At 40.8% G+C, this 21,512-nt stretch overlaps 2 protein-coding genes across 3 annotated transcripts in view; one reads left to right on the forward strand and one right to left on the reverse strand.

Moving 5' to 3' along the window:
- Positions 1-17,922, forward strand: oclnb (occludin b). The gene is made up of 9 exons (XM_061673141.1): positions 1-112; positions 4,793-4,869; positions 7,540-8,230; positions 8,784-8,948; positions 10,437-10,543; positions 15,267-15,371; positions 15,551-15,722; positions 17,245-17,286; positions 17,393-17,922. Exons 2-9 carry the CDS (start codon positions 4,817-4,819, stop codon positions 17,474-17,476), a joined length of 1,419 nt encoding a protein of 472 aa, XP_061529125.1. The 5' UTR covers positions 1-112; positions 4,793-4,816; the 3' UTR covers positions 17,477-17,922.
- sdf2l1 (stromal cell-derived factor 2-like 1) overlaps positions 15,128-21,512 on the reverse strand; it is a 13,401-nt gene continuing 7,016 nt past the window's right edge. Inside the window, exons 4-5 of one of the 2 annotated variants that reach the window (XR_009768356.1) lie at positions 15,883-15,974; positions 15,130-15,796 (exon numbers count right to left, since the gene is read on the reverse strand). The gene's annotated coding sequence lies outside the window, so the exon portion shown is untranslated. Of the gene's footprint in view, positions 15,975-21,512 lie in introns of both variants that reach the window. The other variant, XM_061673143.1, reaches the window with a different exon arrangement.

The following is a 21,512-nucleotide window of genomic DNA, read 5'->3' on the forward strand; positions in this document are numbered from 1 at the left end:
GAGCGAGTGTGACTCGCACACGCCTTGAAACATCTTTTTCGGGCAGGTGCGCGGCACAGGTATCGTCTTTCTCCGAGTCATTGTCATCCATCGGGTGGAGAGCGTCGAAAAGGTAAATTTAAAAAGAACAATTTTTGACTTTTATTTATTATTGTTATTATTATTATTATTATTTTTTTTACATGAAACTGCCCACAGGAAGTGTCAAATTGACGGGAAACAAAAAAAGCTGTTCGTGTCACCGCCATCGGCGCGCTAGTTCAGCTGTTTGCTAACGTCATGCTAACGCACCGAAAACATAATTTAGGATTTGGTGATCACCTCCCACTTGACATTTCTCTTTTTTTTTTTTTGTGTTGTCGAAGGGCCATGCTGCATCATGCGTGCTCTTTCATAGAAAATGAAAATTCCTCAAAATTGTGGGCTATTGAAAATTTAAGTCACTTTTTGTCGAGCAGTCGCAGAATTGTGTCTGGATCATAAATTCCTATCCAACATTTCAGAACAAGATGATATCTGATAATGATGAATTGTAATCGCTACCAACTGTAAAATATGTATCACACCTGGATGAAATGGCAATCTTTGGCACAACAAACAAGTTATTCTTATATTGTATATTGCCACAAATGACAACCAAGATAAAGTGAATGTTCCGTTAAAAAAATAAAAATAAAAAAAAATACAAAATTATAAATTTTAAAAACGAGGAAACTGTCCATTGGGTCCCTGCAGCCCCAACTCGGTGGCCAGTTGTCGGGGCCACCTAGTTGCAAATTTCCAACTGCAATTTAATTACACATTTTCTACCAGTAATGTTGTGGATTACAATTACATTTAAAAAAAAAAAATTAAATTACATAATCCCGTTACATGTAATTACGTACTCCGCAACACTGGTTATGAATAATCATGTTATTGCTCTCCAAACAGCCAAACTGTTTGTCCAAAATGAATGTGTAACGCATTCAGAAGGGTTTCACTTGGTCCACCATATTGCAGTTTAAAAGGTGAAAAACACCCATACACAATTTCAACTTTGCTGACTTTCACAAGTCACGCACAATCAGAGGCATTGGCAAGGCAGGAGTGCATTTGTCTCAAAAAATATTTAATCTTCAAAAAAAAAAAAAAAAAAAAAACATGGATAAAGTAAACTAAACAAAGTTCCACAACAGATAACCAAAGAAACACTTGACTAAACCTAAAACTGGAAACAAAACATGACTGGTAACTAAGACGTGGCCCAGACAGAGAAAATGACGTACGACAATGACAATGAAGCGACCAGAACCGAAAGAAACCAGGGAACTAAATACAAACAGATTGACGTGACAATGAGGAACACCTGGAAAAGACACGAGCGGCGGCTGGAGGGAGCTGATTAGTCGAAACAAGGGAGAAGGTCGCGGAGAACAGGTGCACACAACTAAATGAGCGCACGGCATGAACAACATGGAACGCAGGAAAACATGAAACAAAACTAACCACAAACCAAAACACAGACCATGACGCACACATTATTTTCATACTAGAATATGAAGAGCACTTCTCTTTGCATGCATTTCCTATCTAGAAATTGTAAAACTGTGAATACTGCATTGATTGCAGTATGTGTAATAAGGTCTGATTTAATTTAATATTTTTACACTTTACACCGATCTGATCGGCCTGATCGGTATCGGGCGACAATTAGCATTTTATGCTGATCGGCTGATCGGCTTCAATGTCATAATTCGCTCCGCAAAAGACATTTACGCGACATTTTTTTTTCTTTTGCCGTAGTACCGTAAATATCTGACAGCCAATAAAGTTGTTTAAAAAAAAAAAAAAAAAGTGTATTCCGGTACCACCACATCCCGTCTTTTACGATCACAGGGTTTATCTTGTCAACTCATAAACGCAACCGGATAGACTCGTTACCATGGCGACGACATTGCAACACATGTATTATAAGAACAAAACGGGGGAAAACGTGTGCTGGTGGTCACCGGTGCTCGGGAGATTACGTTCATTTAAGGCTTGCTTGAGGTATGTTCACATACTTTTACAGCCCCAATTCCAATGAAGTTGGGACGTTGTGTTAAACATAAATAAAAACAGAATACAAGGATTTGCCAATCAGGTTCGACCTATATTTAATTGAATACACTACAAAGACAAGATATTTAATGTTCAAACTGATAAACTTTATTGTTTTCAGCAAATAATCATTAACTTAGAATGTTATGTTCTGCAACACGTTCCAAAAAAGCTGGGACAGGGTCGTGTTTACCACTGTGTTACATCACCTTTTCACCAACATTCAATAAATGTTTGGGAACTGAGGACACTGATTGTTGAAGCTTTGTAGGTAGAATTCTTTCCCATTCTTGCTTGATGTACAGCTTCAGCTGTTCAACAGTCCGGGGTCTCCGTTGTCGTATTTTACGCTTCATAATGCGCCACACATTTTCAATGGGAGACAGGTCTGGACTGCAGGCAGGCCTGTCTAGTACCCGCACTCTTTTACGACGAAGCCACGCTGTTGTAAAACATGCAGAATGTGGTTTGGCATCGTCTTGCTGAAATAAGCCGGGGCGTCCATGAAAAAGATGTTGCTTGGATGGCAGCATATGTTTCTCCAAAACCTGTACGTACCTTTCAGCATTAATGGTGCCTTCACAGTTGTGTAAGTTACCCATGCCATTGGCACTAACACAGCCTCATACCATCACAGATGCTGGCTTTTGAACTTTGCGTCCAAAACAGTTCGGATGGTTCTTTTCCTCTTTGGTCCAGAGGACACAACGTCCACAATTTGCAAAAACAATTTGAAATGTGGACTCGTCCGCCCACAGAACTCTTTTCCACTTTCCATCAGTCCATCTTATATGAGCTCGGGCCCAGAGAAGCCAGCAGCGTTTCTGGGTGTTGTTGATAAATGGCTTTTGCTTTCCATACTAGAGTTTTAAATTGCACTTACGTATGTAGCGCCGAACTGTATTTACTGACATTGGTTTTCTGAAGTGTTCCTGAGCCCATGTGGTGATATCCTTTACACAATGATGTCAGTTTTTGATGCAGGGGAGGGATCGTAGGTCACGGGCATTCAATGTTGGTTTTCGGCCTTGGCGCTTACATGCAGTGATTTTTCCAGATTCTCTGAACCTTTTGATAATATTATGGATGTTGAAATCCCTCAATTCCTTGCAATTGTACATTGAGGAACATTGTCCCTAAACTGTTGGACTATTTTCTCACGGACTTGTCTACAAAGAGGTGAAGCTCGCCTCATCTTTGCATGTGAATAACTGAGCAATTCAGGGAAGCTCCTTTTCTCCCCAATCATGGCACCCACCTGTTCCCAATTGGCCTGTTCACCTGTGGGATGTTCCAAACAGGTGTTTAATGAGGATTCCTCACCTTTCTCAGTCTGTTTTGCAACGTGTTGCAGCCATAAAATTCAAAGTTAAAGATTATTTGCTAAAAACAATACTGTTGATCAGTTTGAACATTAAATATCTTGTCTTTGTAGTGTATTCAATTAAATATAGGTCTTACATGATTTGCAAATCATTGTATTCCGTTTTTATTTATGTTTAACGCAACGTCCCAACTTCATTGGAATTGGGGTTGTAGATGCACAGTAATTCCTGTATGTGCCTCCTGTCATCTAATAGAAGAGCATTTGTGTTCTGTCTGTCACTACGCCTCACTGGCATAAATAGAGGATACATTCCACAAAGATACATTATTTCTTGTAAATGACTAACTTTTTGAGCCGTTAAGTAAAATTTGATAATTTCCCACGGCACCCCTGAAGATTGCCCATGGCAGACTAATGTGCCAGGGCTGCATTATATGCAAATTAGCTTTGTTTTCTCGAACATCCCATTGGGGTGACTTTTGGAGCAAAATTTGCTGCCAAGCCCACCAGTCTCCTCACCCGTCTTTGCACTGGTGCTAGCATTGACCTGATCCCTGACCTTATAGCAACCTGTGCCACCTTTCAGATATCCATCTGTAAAGGATTGTGTCCGGTCAAAATAACCTGTGGGATTAATCTGTATTAATTACATGATTAATGCAATAATTGTTTTGTGATTAATCATACGCATTAATCTTGACAGCCCTAGTTTGATCTAAACCAGAGTTTAATAATTTGGTTATTTAGTTGTTGGTTCTCTAGTTCGAACTGCACTGTATTGGATGGAGAGGTGATTTAAATATTTTTGTCGTCTCAGTTAGTTTTATGAGAGAGTCAAAATATCGGCTAGTTATAGCTACATGTGAATTTATGTATGTTAATGTTAGAAATGTATAATTTTAATTTGTAAAGTATTGTGTTTTGACAAAAGGGCAGTGCCTCTCCAACTTTTTAGGCCAAGTACCACCACGAAAAATACCACCCTAATGACCATCCTTAAAATGCAGTCGCATAAAAACGAAGACTGTGGTTTTATCCCCAAATGATATATTTAATGTTATTAAGTCACTGTAAAATTATGCACAGTTTGGACATTAAGACTGTGCTTAAAAGTAGGAAAATACTTAAGTACTTAAGTCTTCATTTGAAATGCATGGGATGGCGCATAAGTTAACTAGGTACAATTTCTATCTGTAAAAACACATTGTACAAAGTAAAAGAACAAACGGTTCTAAAAGATGAAATGTAAACGGAGCCCACGCACCACTCATGGCACTCATACCACAGTTTGAGAATCACTAATTTCGAGCGTAGCTCGGAGTCACAGTATTTTTTTTCTTTCTTTTTTTTTTTTTTTAAGTGAACATCTGTTTTTTGTTGTAGAGTACATTTTAAGTGGACTTCACGATGCCGGGTGATAAATTCAGCATTCCGCCATACCAGCCAAGTGGCAGCAAACAGTGAGTATACTATTATTTTATATAATACAGTGTATTTGTATTTCTCCAGTTGAAGACGCACGCCCTCACTCTGGGCACCATGTGCAGTATATATTATTATAATAGATGATAATAAAGTTTAAAGATGTTTTCTGTGTGCACGACGATGACGTCAGGCTCGTAGTGGTAGATCTAATCTGTCTGTTTACATTGCAAACGAATTGACGGGTATGAATCAGATTTTAATCCACATTTGAAAAAGACCTCAATCCCATCTGAGGATATATGATTCCATGTGTTTAATTCCTTTGGCATTGTGCCACTTGAGGGCCAAAAATGAGATTTAGAGAGTCACTACCTTGTTTTGGTGACTGCCTGTGTGAGCCTCGGAGTTGTATGTTGTTGAGTGTGTTAAGTGACTATTTGTAGTCTCCCAAATTGGTCAGGTCTGACGAAAAGCCTATACTTTTGCTGCAAGAACGATGGGAGGGAAAGCTATGAGGCATCTGTAGTACATGAGAAAGCCACCTCAGTTGGAGCAACGCTACTCTGCATCCTTTCTGGATGAGTCCTCACTCAACCATTGTTTGGTGGACAGGAAGAGATGTGTCAACCATGTCAGTCAAAGAGCAAATAAATGTTCTTCAGTGGCAAAGTAATTCACCGAATCCCAACAGAGCATGTTTTTTTTTCCCTGACTGAAGACAAAACTGAAGCCCACAGGACATACGACCAAGCATCAACTCCAAATGACTGCAACGAAGGCCTGGCAAAGCATCTCTCGGGATCAGATTAACAATTTGTCATTGGAAGGTGTATAAAGGAAAAACAAAACGACGATACAAGGTTTTCATAGGACAGTCATAGCATTTCCCTTTGCCTATGGCCACAAGCTCTAGGTACTGACCTGTGCAGTGTCTTCAAGTAAAGAATAGCCGTTGTTGAGGTATTGAGGATACGTCTTTAACACCCCCCCCAGTGGTTCCATGCATGTCCATATAGGGGTATAAAGGACACTCTAGAGCAGTGATTCCATCATTGTGCCAAAGCAGAGATCATCAGGTGTGCCGTGGCAAATGATCCAATTTTACTTAGTCGGAAGACGGTTTACTTTCTACAAATAATGTATTTTTGTTGATCTATCTGGCAATGACTTCTAGTGATAGAACAATTAAATGCTCTTCCACTGGATGACAGAGGGTACAATTAACCTGTTTACCACCTGTTGCCATTCTTATAACAGAATAATAGCTTCGTTTTCAACTACACAGGACCAGATTTTACACTAAGTCCATTTGTGACTCAATTGAAACGAGATCATCATTTGTTCAATATAGTAGTCATGACCCAGTATTCAACAGTGTCCCTCGGGGAGTCCTGTGGAGGGTAATCTGGGAGTATGGGGTACCGGACGCCCTGATAAGGGGTGTTCGGTCCCTGTACGATCGGTGTCTTGAGTTTGGTCCGCATTGCTGGCAGTGAGAGTTGGACTCCGCCAAGGCTGCACTTTGTCACCTATTCTGTTCATTACCTTCATGAGCAGAATTTCTCGGCACAGAGAGATTTTCTGCCTGTGTGAGCCTAGGAGTTGTATGTTGTTGAGTGTGTTAAGTGACTATTTGTAGTCTCCCAAATTGGTCAGGTCTGACGAAAAGCCTATACTTTTGCTGCAAGAACGATGGGTTAGGGTTAGGGTAATACTAATGTCACCAAACCAGACCAGACCCCCCTTTTGAGGGGGTCTGGTTTGGTGACATTAGTATTACATCTCTGCTTTTTACACATGATGTGGTTCTGATGGTGTCATCACACCGTGATCTTCAACTCTCGCTGGAGTGGTTCACAGCCGAGTGTGAAGCAGCTGGGATGAAAATCAGCACCTCCAAATCTCAGACCATCGTCCTCAGTCGGAAAATGGTGGCGTGCTCTCTCCGGGTGGAGGAGTACAAGTATTTTGGGCTCTTGTTCACCAGTGAGTGAAGAATGGAGCGGGAGATCGACAGGAGGATCGGTGCAGCGTCCGTGATCCGGACTCTGTATCGGTCTGTCATGGTAAAGAAGGAGCTGAGCCAAAAGCGAAGAAGCTCTCAATTTACCCATCGATCTATGCTCCTACCCTCACCTGTGGGTCATGACCGAAAAAACAAGATTGTGGATACAAGCGACCGAAATGAGTTTCCTTTGCAGGGTGTCAGGGCTCTCCCTTAGGGTGAGAAGCTCTGTCATCTGAGAGGGGCTTAGAGTTTAGCAGTTGCCCCTCTGCCCTAAGAGGAGCCAGATGAGATGGCTCGGGCATCTGATCAGAATGCCGCCTGGACGCCTCTTGGTAAGCTGTTCAGGGCACATTCCACTGGGCGGAGGCCACTGTGAGACTATGCCTCGCAGCTGGCCTGGAAATGCCTTGGGATTCCCCCGGAAGAGTTGGACAAAGTGGCTGGGGAGAGGGAAGTTTGGGCTTCCCTGCTTAAGCTGCTGCTCCCATGACCTGACTCGGGTAAGTGGAAGAAAATGGATGGATCGATGGATGGATAGCTTTTGCTCTTACAGGCTTAAAGTACATTAATTAGAAATACTGTTGTGTTATCTAACTCACTGTCAGACTCATGAGTAGTTACAGGATAGGCATTTTCACTTTTTTATTGTTTTGAGTAAAACAAAAATGAATCTCAGTTTCTGTCTCTTTTGTTGCAGCCACAGCAGCAGACACAGGCATAATGAGCTCATGTCCAATCCAGCATTTTCCTACCACCCAGCGGACAAGATGCTTCACTTTTATCGCTGGAGGTCACCACCGGGTGTGATGAAGATACTTTGCATCTTGATCATCATCATGTGTGTGGCTGTGTTTGCCTGTGTGGCCTCCACACTTGCCTGGGACTATGATATGAATGCCATTGGTCTGGGTGGTAGCACCGGCTTGGTGCCAGGCTTTGGCAGTGGGTCATATGGTGGCTCATACGGTGGCTCATACAGTGGCGGTTTTGGTGGCTCGTATGGAGGAGGCCTTGGCGGTACCTATAGTGGCTATGGAGGAACAACACAAATGGATCCTAGAGCGGGAAAAGGCTTCATTATTGCCATTGCCGCCATCACCTTCATAGCTGTGCTAATCATTTTTGTGTTGGTTGTGTCAAGACAAAATGCTGCTCACTCGTCAAAGTTCTACCTAGCAACAATCATCATATGTGCCATCTTGGCATTTTTGATGCTCATCGCCACCATAGTGTACCTGGTGGCCGTAAACCCAACCGCCCAGTCCTCAGGGTCCATTTACTACAATCAAGTTCGCCAGCTGTGTGCTCAGTATCAAAACCAGAACCAGGCCCAGGGTATCTTCCTCAACCAATACCTGTACCATTATTGTGTGGTGGAACCCCAAGAGGTGAGATATGAACATTGTTGGGATTGAGCCTTAAACCTTTATGAATTCACTTTCATTGATTGTTTCATGTTTGGGAAGTGTGTGCTTATATTTTAAAAAAATCATTTTGGTGTTAGAATAAATCATTGGATTAAATGGGTTTATTTATGCTTTTAGCATCTTTGTTATAGGACTACAGTCTTTACTCCATTAGTGGCCTCCCTTGAATACTTTAGCTGTCTGGTAGTTGAGTATATCAAAGCCTCTGGTCACTATTAAAATATACGGTATTCCCAGAACATATTAGATTGAAGTTAATTTAAGTCATTCATTGAAACATACAGTACAGTATTTCAGAATTTGTGTGCTGACTAAGTTGCGAGTCATGTCATCCTCATAATTGTTTCTTTGTTTTTGTGAAATATGTGTATGATAATGTTTACACTATATATAATAGACCACAGGATATACATGCCACAAACCTATTGTCCATGACGATTAGAACGTTATGCAGGATATTAACAATTTCTGGTTTGTGGGTTGATGCTGACAGTTGGTCTTTCGTTTTCTGCAGGCCATAGCAATCGTCTTGGGCTTCCTGGTGTTTATAGCCCTTATCATTCTTTTGGTGTTTGCTGTTAAGACACGCTCCAGCATTAGGCGCTGGGGCAGAGATCGTATTCTATGGGAGGAGGTTAAGTTTGTCAATGACGGTGGACATCACAGCGTTGGAGAGTGGGTGAGTGCGTATGTTTATATACAAGTATGGTAGATGCTGAATGACATTTTGAGGCAAGATAACAATAACAGTAGATATAAAAAGTGGACAGCCCCTTCTTAAAATGCAAAAAAAAAAAAAAAATGCAAAGTTTTTCTTGAGGGGGGTGTATAAAAAAAAAAAAAAAAAAAAAAAAACCCTCAAAAAAACAGAAACAAATATTTCTTAAAGGTCCCATATTTTACCAAACCAACTTTTTGTAGTATTTGGGATGTTATATTGGCTCTATGGTGCCTGAGTAAACGTGAAATATAAATAAAAAATGTCCACGCGTTCCTGAGTTACAGACGCCTGAAATCAGGTCATTCAAATTTCTTGAGCTAATCTACGTCACCAGAGAAGATCTCCGCCTACCTCTCCGCTCCCGAGTCAGCGCTGTCAACATAACAAACACGTGTGCTCTCACAAGCAGCGAGGGTTGGGTCTTCTCCAAGGAGGCAACCAATCAGAGGAAATGGGGGCAGTTTTAGGCAAATATGGATAAACCGGAGTCAAACAGAAGTAGGTGTCAGAGGGGCCTTTTCTGGACACTAACATGACAAAACCAAGGTGTGTTCTTTTAAATGAAAGGGACACTTTATACTAAGTCCATGTTAGAGAGTCACTCGATGGAGGTCTAAATAGCCAAAATATGGGACCTTTAACATAAGGAAGCCTGTTCGGGACAGCTGTGGCACAGTTGGTAGAGCGGGTAGTCCAGTGACTGAAGGGTTGGCAATTTGAATCCCGGCTCCCCACTGCCTGCAGTCGAAGTGTCCTTGGGCAAGACTCTGAACCCTAAATTGCCTTCAAGTCAGCATTATAAATGAAAAACTGTTTTCAGTTGTCTTACCTGATAAAACAAAGAATAGGTTAGTGTTTCCGTGCCCTTATCGCCGTGTTGGTAATTGTATCCTCCTGATCTGAATTCTCAGCATTTCAGAGTGAACTTGTATGTTCATAACCTTTTTGCCTTTCATATTTTCATATATTCAGTCAGGCATTTTCACATACCATTTTACCACATTTTTAACCTGGTGTGGTATTTCAGTCAGTCTTTGGGGTCCCCACAATGTGCTTTGTGGTCTAAAAAGCAATTGTGTTTTCATAGCGATGAGTTTTGTGAGTAGTTTCTGGGTGTGGTCAATTGAGAGAATTTTAAAGTGTGTGCATGTGTATAAATCAAAGTGTCTTGTCATAACAGAAATGCTATTCCTCCAAGCAAGTCCAGTATCAACCTAAAAACCTTCCTTCCGATCCTTCCTGGTTCATTTCTCTTCCCCAGCAAAGACTTAAAAGTTGACATTCGCATTTCTGTTATGTCTGTCTTTGGCCACCAGTTTGTGCCGCGCTATTCAGGCATGCAGGGAGTACTGAAACAAGTTTGACTTGCTGAACAACTTTTTTACCATCTGAGGAGAAAACATTGCTGCAGTATAAACAAGTATGTGACATTGTGTCTTGCTACAGGTGAAAAATGTGTCAGGCGAGCCAGAAACACTGGTGAATGACTATAACGATCAAGTTGGGGCACCCCGGGGCTATATGGACCTAAATAAACCTATTTACATCCCAGGGTAAGCCATGCATCATAATGAGCACATTTGGAAAACAATATTTTCCAAATCCGAATGGGTACAGTGTTGCATATTAAATCTGTTGGTGTACTCAAGAACTAGAAAGAAAATTGTCAGTCATGCGTCCAACCTAACATCAAAGCATCCATTAGTCGTCATGTAAAATTTGGTGTTGAACTGAAATCACCATATATTGTGGCAACAAAAGTGAAAGCTTTATTCAGACCGACACCAATTTTTTTTTTTTTGAAATTAAAATAAAACTCATTGGCCATTCAGCATTCTTCCCAGACAGTGAAGGGACCTGAACATGTAGAAGTGATCATTTGAAAATGTTAACATTTACAGAGATTTATATTTAAAAAAAAAAAAAAAAAAAAAAAAAAATTAACAAACTATGGTCCTCTGCTCTGACGCAATTCTTAAAAAAAAAGAGAACAACAATTACTCTCAGACGGTATGTATAAATTCACAACAATCTGATCAACTGCACTAGCTTTAACAGAATTGTAGAAATCACTGACAGCATAGACAAAAAGAAACTTGCAGTCGGGCTGTTTATTGATCTCCAGAAAGCATTCAGTACCATAAATCATGGTATACTGATCAATAAATTGGGACACTATGGGATTAGGCATGTTACCTTGAATTGGTTCTGAAGCTACTGAACAAAAAGGCAGCAGTTTATCAAATTGGGTGAGTTAACGCTAAAATGGTTGCGCATTGTGTGTGGTGTCGCCCAGGAGTCAGTGTTGGTACCAAAATGGTTTATCCTTTGACTTATGTAATGTATCCTAGTGATTGAAATGTGTTGTTTACAGTTGACACATATTTTGGATTTTGGGGAGATCAGAGGAGCAAATAATGTTTGCGATAATTAACTCAAAACTCAGCAGAGTAACTACATGGTTTGATTAAAAAATAATAATAATAAGTTATACCCTCTCTAAAATATATTTGAGTTGTAGGGTATAGGTTATAGATCACATTAATGGTGGAAGAAGATTTGAAATTGATCTTGGTCTTGTTTTTTTGTATCACAAAGATTTGAACAATGATGTGTAGACTTTTTATATCCAATGTACAGTGCTGTGAAAAAGTATTTCCCCCTTCTTATCTTATTATTTTTGCAGTTTCCCCACTTTAATGTTTAAGCTCATCAAATCAATGTAAATATCAGACAAAGATAACCCAAGTGATTTAGTAAGTGATTTTACTTAGGAACGGGAACAAACAAAAATAAAATAATAAAAAATTCAAGACTACCTGGCTCTGTGTGGAAAAAGTAATTGCCCACGTGTTAAATCATTAATTACCTGTGGTTAATCACATTTCTTTTGGACAGCTGAGTTTATTTTCACTGCCACACCCAAGCTTGATTAGCTCCAGACCTGTTCAACCAATAAATAACTTAAATAGAATCTGTTTGACAAAATGAAGTCGGCCAAAAGATCTCAAAAAGCTGCAACCAAATGCAACAATCCAAAGAAATTCAAGAGCAGGTGAGAGATAAAGTAATTGACATCTATCAGGCTGGAAAGAGTTGCAAAGCCATTTCTAAAGCTGAGGGCTCCAGCGAACCAGGTTGAGAGTCATTATCCACAAATGGAGAAAACATCAACCCCAACAGCACAGCAACAACTCATCCAGGAGGACACAAAGGTACCTAGGACAACAGCTAAAGAACTTCAGGCCTTCCTTGCTTCAGATAAGGTCAGTGTTCATGATTCAACAATAAGGAAGAGACTGGGCAAAAATAGCATCCATCGCAGAGTACTAAGGCCAAGACCACTGCTGACCAAAATAAAAATAAAAGCTTGTCTTACTTGTGCAATAAATAAATGCGTACTAATCTATAATCTATATCTGAAGACTTTTGGGAGACCGGTCTATGGAATGACAATGCGAAATTTAACTTTTACGAAGGTGTGTGTCTCGCTACATCTTGCGTAAATGTAACACAGCATTTCAGAAAAAAAAAACATCATGCCAACAGTCAAAGCATGTTGGTGGTAGTGTGATTGACATTGGCTGCTTCGCTCTTTCACGACCTGGACAACTTGCTTTGATTGATGGAAGCATGAATTCTGCTCTTTACCAGAAAATCCTGAAGAATGTTCAGCCATAAATTCGTAACCTCAAGCTGAAGCGCACTCAGGTTCTGCAGCAGGACGTTTATACAAAACACACCAGCAAGTCAACTTCTGAATGCCCCCCAGAAATAGAGGGTTTTGGAGTGGCCTAGTCAAAGGTTGAACTTGAATTAGATTGCAATGCTGTGGCATGACCTTAAAACGGCTCTTCATGCTCAACAAGTCTCCAGCATTGCGGAAGTAAAGTAATTTTGCAAGGCAAAGTGGGCCAAAATATCTACACAGAGATGTGAATGACTCATTGCCAGTTATAGAAAACGCCTGATTTCAGTTGTTGCTACTGAAGGCGGCCCAACCAGTTATAAGGTTAAGGGGGCAATTACTTTTTCCACAAAGTGCCAGGTAGTTTTGAATTTTTTAATTCCTTCATAAATAAAATCACCATTTTGAAACTGCATTTTATGTTTACTTGGATTATCTTTGTCTAACATTTACATTTGTTTGATGACAACATTAACTTGAATAACAGTGTACTTACTCAAAAGTCTGTGAGCGTATGTGCCTCCTCATTTAAGTGGCTGTAAAATTATATTTTGTTTTACTCGGAGGAAAAACTACAACAGTATCGTATCCAGTATATAATCATATCCATAATTTTACATGCATGATTTCTGTGTATAACAAACCAGTATCCACATTCATGATCAACAATGCATATCAAAGAGACAGTTCAGGCAAGCGAACAAAACCAGAACGGCAGAAATCTCTCTCTTTATAAGATACAACCCCAATTCCAATGAAGTTGGGACGTTGTGTTAAACATAAATAAAAACAGAATACAATGATTTGCAAATCATGTTCAACCTATATTTAATTGACTACACTACAAAGACAAGATATTTAATGTTCAAACTGATCAACTTGATTGTTTTTAGCAAATAATCATAACATGTTCCAAAAAAGCTGGGACAGGGTCATGTTTACCACTGTGTTACATCACCTTTTCTTTTAACAACATTCAATAAACGTTTGGGAACTGAGGACACTAATTGTTGAAGCTTTGTAGGTGGAATTCTGACCCATTCTTGCTTGATGTACAGCTTCAGCTGTTCAACAGTCCGGGGTCTCCGTTGTCGTATTTTATGCTTCGTAATGCGCCACACATTTTCAATGGGAGACAGGTCTGGAGTGCAGGCATGCTAGTCTAGTACTCTTTTACTACGAAGCCACGCTGTTGTATCACGTGCAGAATGTGGTTTGGCATTGTCTTGCTGAAACAAGCAGGGGCGTCCATGAAAAAGACGTTGCTTGGATGGCAGCATATTTTTCTCCAAAACCTGCATGTACCTTTCAGCATTAATGGTGCCTTCACAGATGTGTAAATTACCCATGCCATTGGCACTAACACAGCCCCATACCATCACAGATGCTGGCTTTTGAACTTTGCGTCCATAACAGTCCGGATGGTTCTTTTCCTCCTTGGCCCAGAGGACACGATGTCCACAAATTCCAAAAACAATTTGAAATGTGGACTCGTCGGACCACAGAACACTTTTCCACTTTGCCTCAGTCGATCTCAGATCAGCTAGGGCCCAGAGAAGCCGGCGGCGTTTCTGGGTGTTGTTGATGAATGGCTTTTGCTTTGCATAGCAGAGTTTCAAGTAGGACTTACGGATGTAGCGCCAAACTGTATTTACTGACATGGGTTTTCTGAAATGTTCCTGAGCCCATGTGGTGATATCCTTTACACATTGATGTCGGTTTGTGATGCAGTACCGCCTAAGGGATCGAAGGTCACGGGCATTCAATGTTGGTTTTCGGCCTTGCCGCTTCCATGCAGTGATTTCTCCAGATTCTCTGAACCTTTTGATGATAATATGGACCGTAGATGATGAAATCCCTAAATTCCTTGCAATTGTACATTGAGGAACATTGTCCTTAAAATGTTCAACTATTTTCCGACGCACTTGTTCAAGTAAACCTCGCCCCATCTTTGCTTGTGAATGACTGAGCAATTCAGGGAAGCTCTTTTTCTACCCAATCATGGCACCCACCTGTTCCCAATGAGCCTGCTCACCTGTGGGATGTTCCAAACAGGTGTTTCATGAGCATTTCTCAACTTTCTCAGTCTTTTTTGCCACCTGTCCCAGCTTTTTTGGAACATGTTGCAGTCATAAAAGTCTAAGTTAATGATTATTTGCTAAAAACAAATCAGTTTGAACATGAAATATATTGTCTTTGTTGCGTATTCAATTAAATATAGGTTGAACATGATTTGCAAATCATTGTATTCTGTTTTTATTTATGTTTAACACAACGTCCCAACTTCATTGGAATTGGGGTTTCATCCATTTTCTACCGTTTATCCGAGGTCGGGTCGCGGGGGCAGTAGCTTTAGCAGGGACCCCCAGACTTCCCTCACCCCAGCCACTTCCTGCAGCTCTTCCGAGGTGATCCCGAGGCGTTCTCAGGCCAGCCGAGAGACGTAGTCTCTCCAGCGTGTCCTGGGTTGTCCCCGGAGTCTCCTCCCGGTGGGAACACCTCACCAGGGAGGTGTCCAGGAGGCATCCGAAGCGGATGAAGTGTTGTAGATAGAAAACCCAACAGATACATCTAAAATTTGTTTGCAGGAATTCTGATATTTCCAGCTCAGTGGATGTCCTCAAGGCCGGACTGAAAGATTATGACACTGGTCCGGATTCAGGAGACGACCTTGAGGAGGAGGACTTCAGCAAGTAAGTAGATCAGGTGATATTTTGATTTGTTTGTTATGACTGTAGTGTAGGCTTCCTTTAGGACTTTTATTTGATTCTGCACCATTGCCAATAATGATACGGATTAGCGCGTATTCCTGGAATTCTTAGACTCTTTCTATGTAAGATATATATACTTTTTTCTCTCTTCATCTCTGTAGATTATTTCCTCCCATTGTGGATGAGGATGAGCGTCTGATTTACAAACAAGAGTTTGAGCAGGATTACCTTGAGTACAAGAGAATTCAAGTAGAGCTGGACAACATAAACCAGAGCCTTGCTCATCTGGATCGAGAACTGGAAAAACATCCAGATGGCAGTCCACAGTTTCTGGTAAGAGGAGAGTACAGCTACTCCAGCCCTTCTCCAAGTCCATCTTCGGATTTGGAACTCATTTAATCGGAATCCTGAGTCCAAAGACATGCATTGTAGGTTAATTGACGACTAACTTGTCCGTAGGTGTGAACGTGAGTGTGAATGATTGTTTGTCTACATTTGCCCTGTGATTGGCTGGCGACCAGTTCAGGGTGTACTCTTCCTCTCGCCCAACGGTCAGCTGAGATAGGCTCCAGCATACCCGCGAACCTAGTGAGTGTAAACGATGTAGAACATGGGGAAAAAGAATGGACATTTGTTGTTAATCTTTAAAAAACATTTTAAAACTTTTATTTAACTTTTATGTGCAATACATTTTTAACATATATACACACACTAAATTGCCAAAAGTATTCGCTCATCTGCCTTGACTCTCATATGATTTTAAGTCATATCCCATTCTAATCCATATGGTTTAATATGATGTTGGTCTACACATTGCAGCTGTAACAGCTTCAACTCTTGTGGGAAGGCTTTCAACAAGGTTTAGGAATGAGTTTATTGGTATTTTTGCTTCCTGGAGCATATTTGTCAGGTCACACATTGATGTTGGATGAGAAGGCCTGGCTCACTCTCCACACGAAATCAACCCAAAGGTGTTCTATCGGGTTGAGGGCAGGACTCTGTGCAGGCCAGTCATGTTCATCCATACCAAATTCTCTGATTCATGTCTTTATGGACCTTGCTTTGTGCACTGGTGCACAGACATTTTGGAATAGGAAGGGGTAATCCCCAAACTGTTTCACTGTCCAAAATCTCTTGGTATGCTGAAGCATTCAGAGTTCCTTTCACTGGAATTTAGGGGCTACTATTTTTGACATTCCCATCTTTGTGTGAATATGACTGTGCATCAGTCCACAAAGCAATGTTCATAGATACATGGATGAGAGTTTGATGTGGATGAACTTGACTGGCCTGCACAATCCTGACCTCAACCCTATAGAACACTTTTGGATGAATTCGTGTGGCGACTGAGACCCAGGCCTTCTCGTCCAACATCTTCAGTGTGTCACCTCACAAATGTGCTTCAGGAAAATATGGTCATATATTTCCAGAAAACACATTCCTAAAACTTGTGGAAAACCTTCCCAAAAGAGTTTAAACTGTTATAACTTCAGAGGGTGGGCCGATGTCATATTAAACCCTATAAATTAAGACTGGGATGTCACTTGAATTAATAGCTGAGTCAAGGCAGGTGAGCGAATACTTTTGGCAATGTAGTGCATTTATTATTATTTTTTTTAAATTGTTGAGAAATTAAAATACCCATCAATATAGCTGCTCCAAAAGGACCAATACAAAAGGTACAGCTACTTGCGTAGGAATGGGATTTTTTTTTTTTTTTTTTTTAGTGCCTGCAAATATACTGAACATTTGTGAATTTGGAATTTCGTACACATTTTTGTATAATGGTCCAACCTCCAATTATTATTTTTTTTGTTATTTAAATTAATTAGTTTTTTTTACATTTTATTTTCAGGATGCCATGGAAGACTACATCAAACTGAAGAATTTGAAGAAGGTAAGTCATTTAAGAAAAAAAAAAAAAAAAATTAAAAAAGATATAACATGACATCGCTTCAGATTTGGTTGTGCATTTCTTTTAATTTTATTCCCCCGATTACCAGACCTTGAAGAAGCGGTGCAAATATCTCAGGTCTAAGCTGTCCCACATCAAAAGGATGATCAGTGACTATGACCATCGACCTTGAATCATGAGTTATTCAGGGTATGATGCCAACCTCCAGAGTCTTCATTTTTTTTAAAGATTGATCACCAGCCTATACAATAACAATATACTTTAAGACTTAAGGTAACAGGGATGCGTGGCTTTTCTTGTTTACTGACTTTTTTTTTTTTTTCCTGAACTATGAAGAACAATAAGAATGATTTTTTTTTTCGTGTACTTTAATTGTATTAGATTATTTGTCAAGTAACATTCTAGAAATAATGCTGTTCCTTTTTTTGTTTTATTTTTTATTTTATTTTTATATACTATATACTACTGTATACTTTCTTAGAGGCATAGGTAATAAGTCATGTACTCATTCCTGCATTTAAAATCATTGACCAGCACTTGTAAACAATATTTGGTTTACAATTGTACATGTTTTTAATTGTAATTTTTAGCAACGCTGAAATAAAATGTTACTACAGATTTTTTTGTCCTTCCGATGCACGTCTAAACCATCTCAATCTGGCCTCTCTAGTTCAAAACCTTGCAGTCTGTGCTGTCCCTCTGATGGACTCATTCCTGATATTGTCCATTCTCGTCACTCCCAAAGAAAATGTCAGCATCTTCAGCTCTGTCTCCTGTCTTCTGGTCATTGCTACCGTCTCCAAATCATCCAACATGGCTGGTCTCACTACCATCCCATAAACCTTTCCTTTCACTAACAGCTGGCAGATCACCCCGTACTACTTTACTCCACTGGCTTCAATCCTGCCTGCGATCTCATCACCTCTCCTCCACACTCTCCATTGATTTGAACAGTTGATCCTCAGAACTTCAACTCCTGTAACTTCTGTTCTTCTACTCCTTGTAACCTCACCACCTCTTGCTGCGACTGAGATTATTCTGCCACAGGCAAGTTCTAGTTCAAGTAATTTCAGTAACCACTGTGTAGGTGTTTCTTTTTCTCCTTATTAAGTCTTCACAACAGCCAATTTACATGTTCAAGCAGGGCCCCAAAAGATGATGAGTTGTATTACAGTACTGTAAACCCAATATACAGCGGCTGAAGTAAGTATTTAGCACGTCACCATTTTTCTCACTAAATATATTTCCAAAGGTGCTATTGACATGAAATTTTCACCGGATGTTGGAAACAACTCAAGTCATCCATACATACAAAGAAAGGAGAGCAAATATAAAAATTAAGTTGCGTGCAATAAAGTGAAACGACACAGGGAAAAGTATTGAACGCATGAAGGAAGGGAGATGCGAAAAGGCATCCATAGCCAAGACAACACCAAAAATCTATCAATAATCAAAACAGCAATCCAGCCCCTTGTTAGTGCAAATGAATATCAGCTGCTTTAGTCCTAATTGATGCCCAACAAAAAGGTCTCATTGCCAAGGTGTGAGTCAAGACACATCTCATTATGGGTAAGATGAGAGCAAAATTTAACTCTTTGGATATCATAACGCATACAACGTTTGGAGGAGAAATGCCACTGCACATCACCCTAAAAGCACCATACCAACAGTGAAGTTCGGAGGAGGGAACATGATGGTGTGGGGCTGCTTTTCAGCAAATGGTACTGGTAAACGTCACGTTATTGAAGGATGAATGGGCAAATGTACAGAGACATTCTTAAAAATCTGCTGCCATCTACGAGGATGATGTAAGTGAAACAAGGGTGGACATTTCAGCAGGATAATGATCCCAAAACATACTGCCAAGGAAACTCTCCATTGGTTTCAAAGGAAAAAAATATATATAAAGCTGCTATAGTGGCCCAGCCAATCACATTACTTCAATCTAAATCGAAAATCTATGGAAAGAACTGAAACTCAAGGTCCATGAAAGCACTACTCTTCAAGATTTGAAGACTGCTTGTGTGGAAGAATGGGCCAAAATCATACCAGAGCAATGTGTGCGACTCGTTTCTCCATATAGGAGGCATCTTGAAGCTGTCATTGCAAACAAAGGCTTTTTTAAAAAAAAATAATTATACAAAGTATTAAATAAATACCTGTTGGCGTGTTCAATACTTTTTCCCCTGTGTCATTTCACATTATTACACACCCCTTAAATTCTGAGCCAATTTGTTCTGCTTGGTATGCATGGGTTACTTACATCTAGTAAAATTTTCATGTCTATAGCACCTTTGGAACTATGTCGTGCGAAAAATGGTGACGTTTTAAATACTTATTTCAGCCGATGTATTTCGTGGTAGAAATTAAGTTACAATTACATTCACACAATTCGGTTTTATATTTTGTGATTTACCAATTGTCGATTTTCTTTCCAGCACAAACCACAAACAATTAACTATTACATCCAAAATGGGCAGCACAGTGGAATAGTGGCTAGTATATCTTCAACTTCAATGCAACACTGTGGGTTTTATGACCAGGATTGAAAATGTTTTCCTGTTTCAATCTGTGCTTTTGCCTTCCTGTGCGTAGTTTTCATGTTCTAACTGTGTTTGCTTGGGTTTTATCTGGGTACTACGGGTTCCTCCAACATTCCAATGACAAGCATGTTAGGCTCAACTCTAAACTTCGTGTGTGAGTGCTCATTTGTCTGTTTGTGCCCTGCGATTGACTGGAGACCAACTGGGATAGGCGCCATCTTAAATGCAACTCGAACGAGACAAAGTAGAGCTCACAGTGCATGTCAGAGCAAATGAGAATCCGGTCAAAGGAACTGCCTGAAGAGCTCAGAGACAGAATTGTGGCAAGGCACAGATCTCGCCAAGGATACAAGAAAAATTCTGCTGCACTTATGGTTCTTAAAGGCTTAGGAACCATAACCGTCACTGTGGCTATCTCACACGCAGTTTGCCTTTATACTCGAGCGCAACCCATGCGCGCTGTTTTGAAAGTGTGCTGCAGTTCTCCTCCAAGTCGGGGGTGTCGCTACGGCTGGTATTGGCTAGGACGCCACAGGGTGGAGTTTCCTCTGCATTTTGTGGCCATTTCCGGTAGCCGTATTTCCTTTCCTTTCCGTAACAAGGAACAAAGCGACAACAATGGCGACCGTGGAACAGAGTCTGCTCAAACAAATGGACCAAGAGAACCACGGGATACGTTTAATTGTGCTACAAAATCCGTCGAGAAGGTGGCGGCGTAGGTGCTATGTAGAACCGGGAGAAATGCTGATTACATCATCACAGTATATGACTAAAACAGACCAATCACAAGAGATCTCCGCGGCATTCTACGTGCAGCAAAATTTTTGCCGTCTGCATGTCAAGCAACGCAGTGGGGGCCAATTCTTCGGTCATGTGATGCAATGCGGATGTTGTCGGCCACGCGAGCGCAGGAGTATAAGGAGACCTGAAGAGCACAGTGGCCTCCATAATCCTTAATTGGAAGACGTTTGGGACGACCAGAACCGTTCCTAGAGCTGGCCGTCCGGCCAAACTAAGCAATCGGGGGAGAAGAGCCTTGGTGAGAGAGGTAAAGAACCCAAAGATCAGCTGAGCTCCAGAGATGCAGTCGGGAGATGAGAGAAAGTTCTAGAAAGTCAACCATCACTGCAGCCCTCCACCAGTCGGGGCTTTATGGCAGAACGGCCCGACGGACGCCTCTCCTCAGTGCAAGACACATGAAAGCCCGCATGGAGTTTGCTAAAAAACACCTGAAGGACTCCAAGATGGTGAGAAATAAGATTCTTTGGTCTGATGAGACCAAGATAGAACTTTTTGGCCATAATTCTAAGCGGTACGTGTGGGGAAAACCAGACACTGCTCATCACCTGTCCAATACAGTCCCAGCAGTGAAGCATGGTGGTGGCAGCAGCATGCTGTGGGGGTGTTTTTCAGCTGCAGGGACAGGATGACCGGTTGCAATCGAAGGCAAGATGAATGCGGCCAAGTACAGGAATATCCTGGACGAAAACCTTCTCCAGAGTGCTCAGGACCTCAGACTGGGCCGAAGGTTCACTTTCCAACAAGACAATGACCCTAAGCACACAGCTAAAATAACGGAGTGGCTTCAGAACAACTCCGTGACTGTTCTTGAGCCCTGACTTAAACCCAATTGAGCATCTCTGGAGAGACCTGAAAATGGCTGTC

This window comes from Phycodurus eques, chromosome 3 (assembly GCF_024500275.1).
Source record: "Phycodurus eques isolate BA_2022a chromosome 3, UOR_Pequ_1.1, whole genome shotgun sequence".
Classification (NCBI taxonomy): domain Eukaryota; kingdom Metazoa; phylum Chordata; class Actinopteri; order Syngnathiformes; family Syngnathidae; genus Phycodurus; species Phycodurus eques.

What these genes read in the sequence shown, in the direction of transcription:
- oclnb (XM_061673141.1), top strand. Translation starts at nt 4,817, where the DNA reads ATGCCGGGTGATAAATTCAGCATTCCGCCATACCAGCCAAGTGGCAGC. An exon ending in GAGGAGGAGGACTTCAGCAA is followed by an intron (nt 15,372 to 15,550) that starts GTAAGTAGATCA and finishes TCATCTCTGTAG; the next exon opens with ATTATTTCCTCCCATTGTGG. An exon ending in ATGGCAGTCCACAGTTTCTG is followed by an intron (nt 15,723 to 17,244) that starts GTAAGAGGAGAG and finishes TTTTATTTTCAG; the next exon opens with GATGCCATGGAAGACTACAT.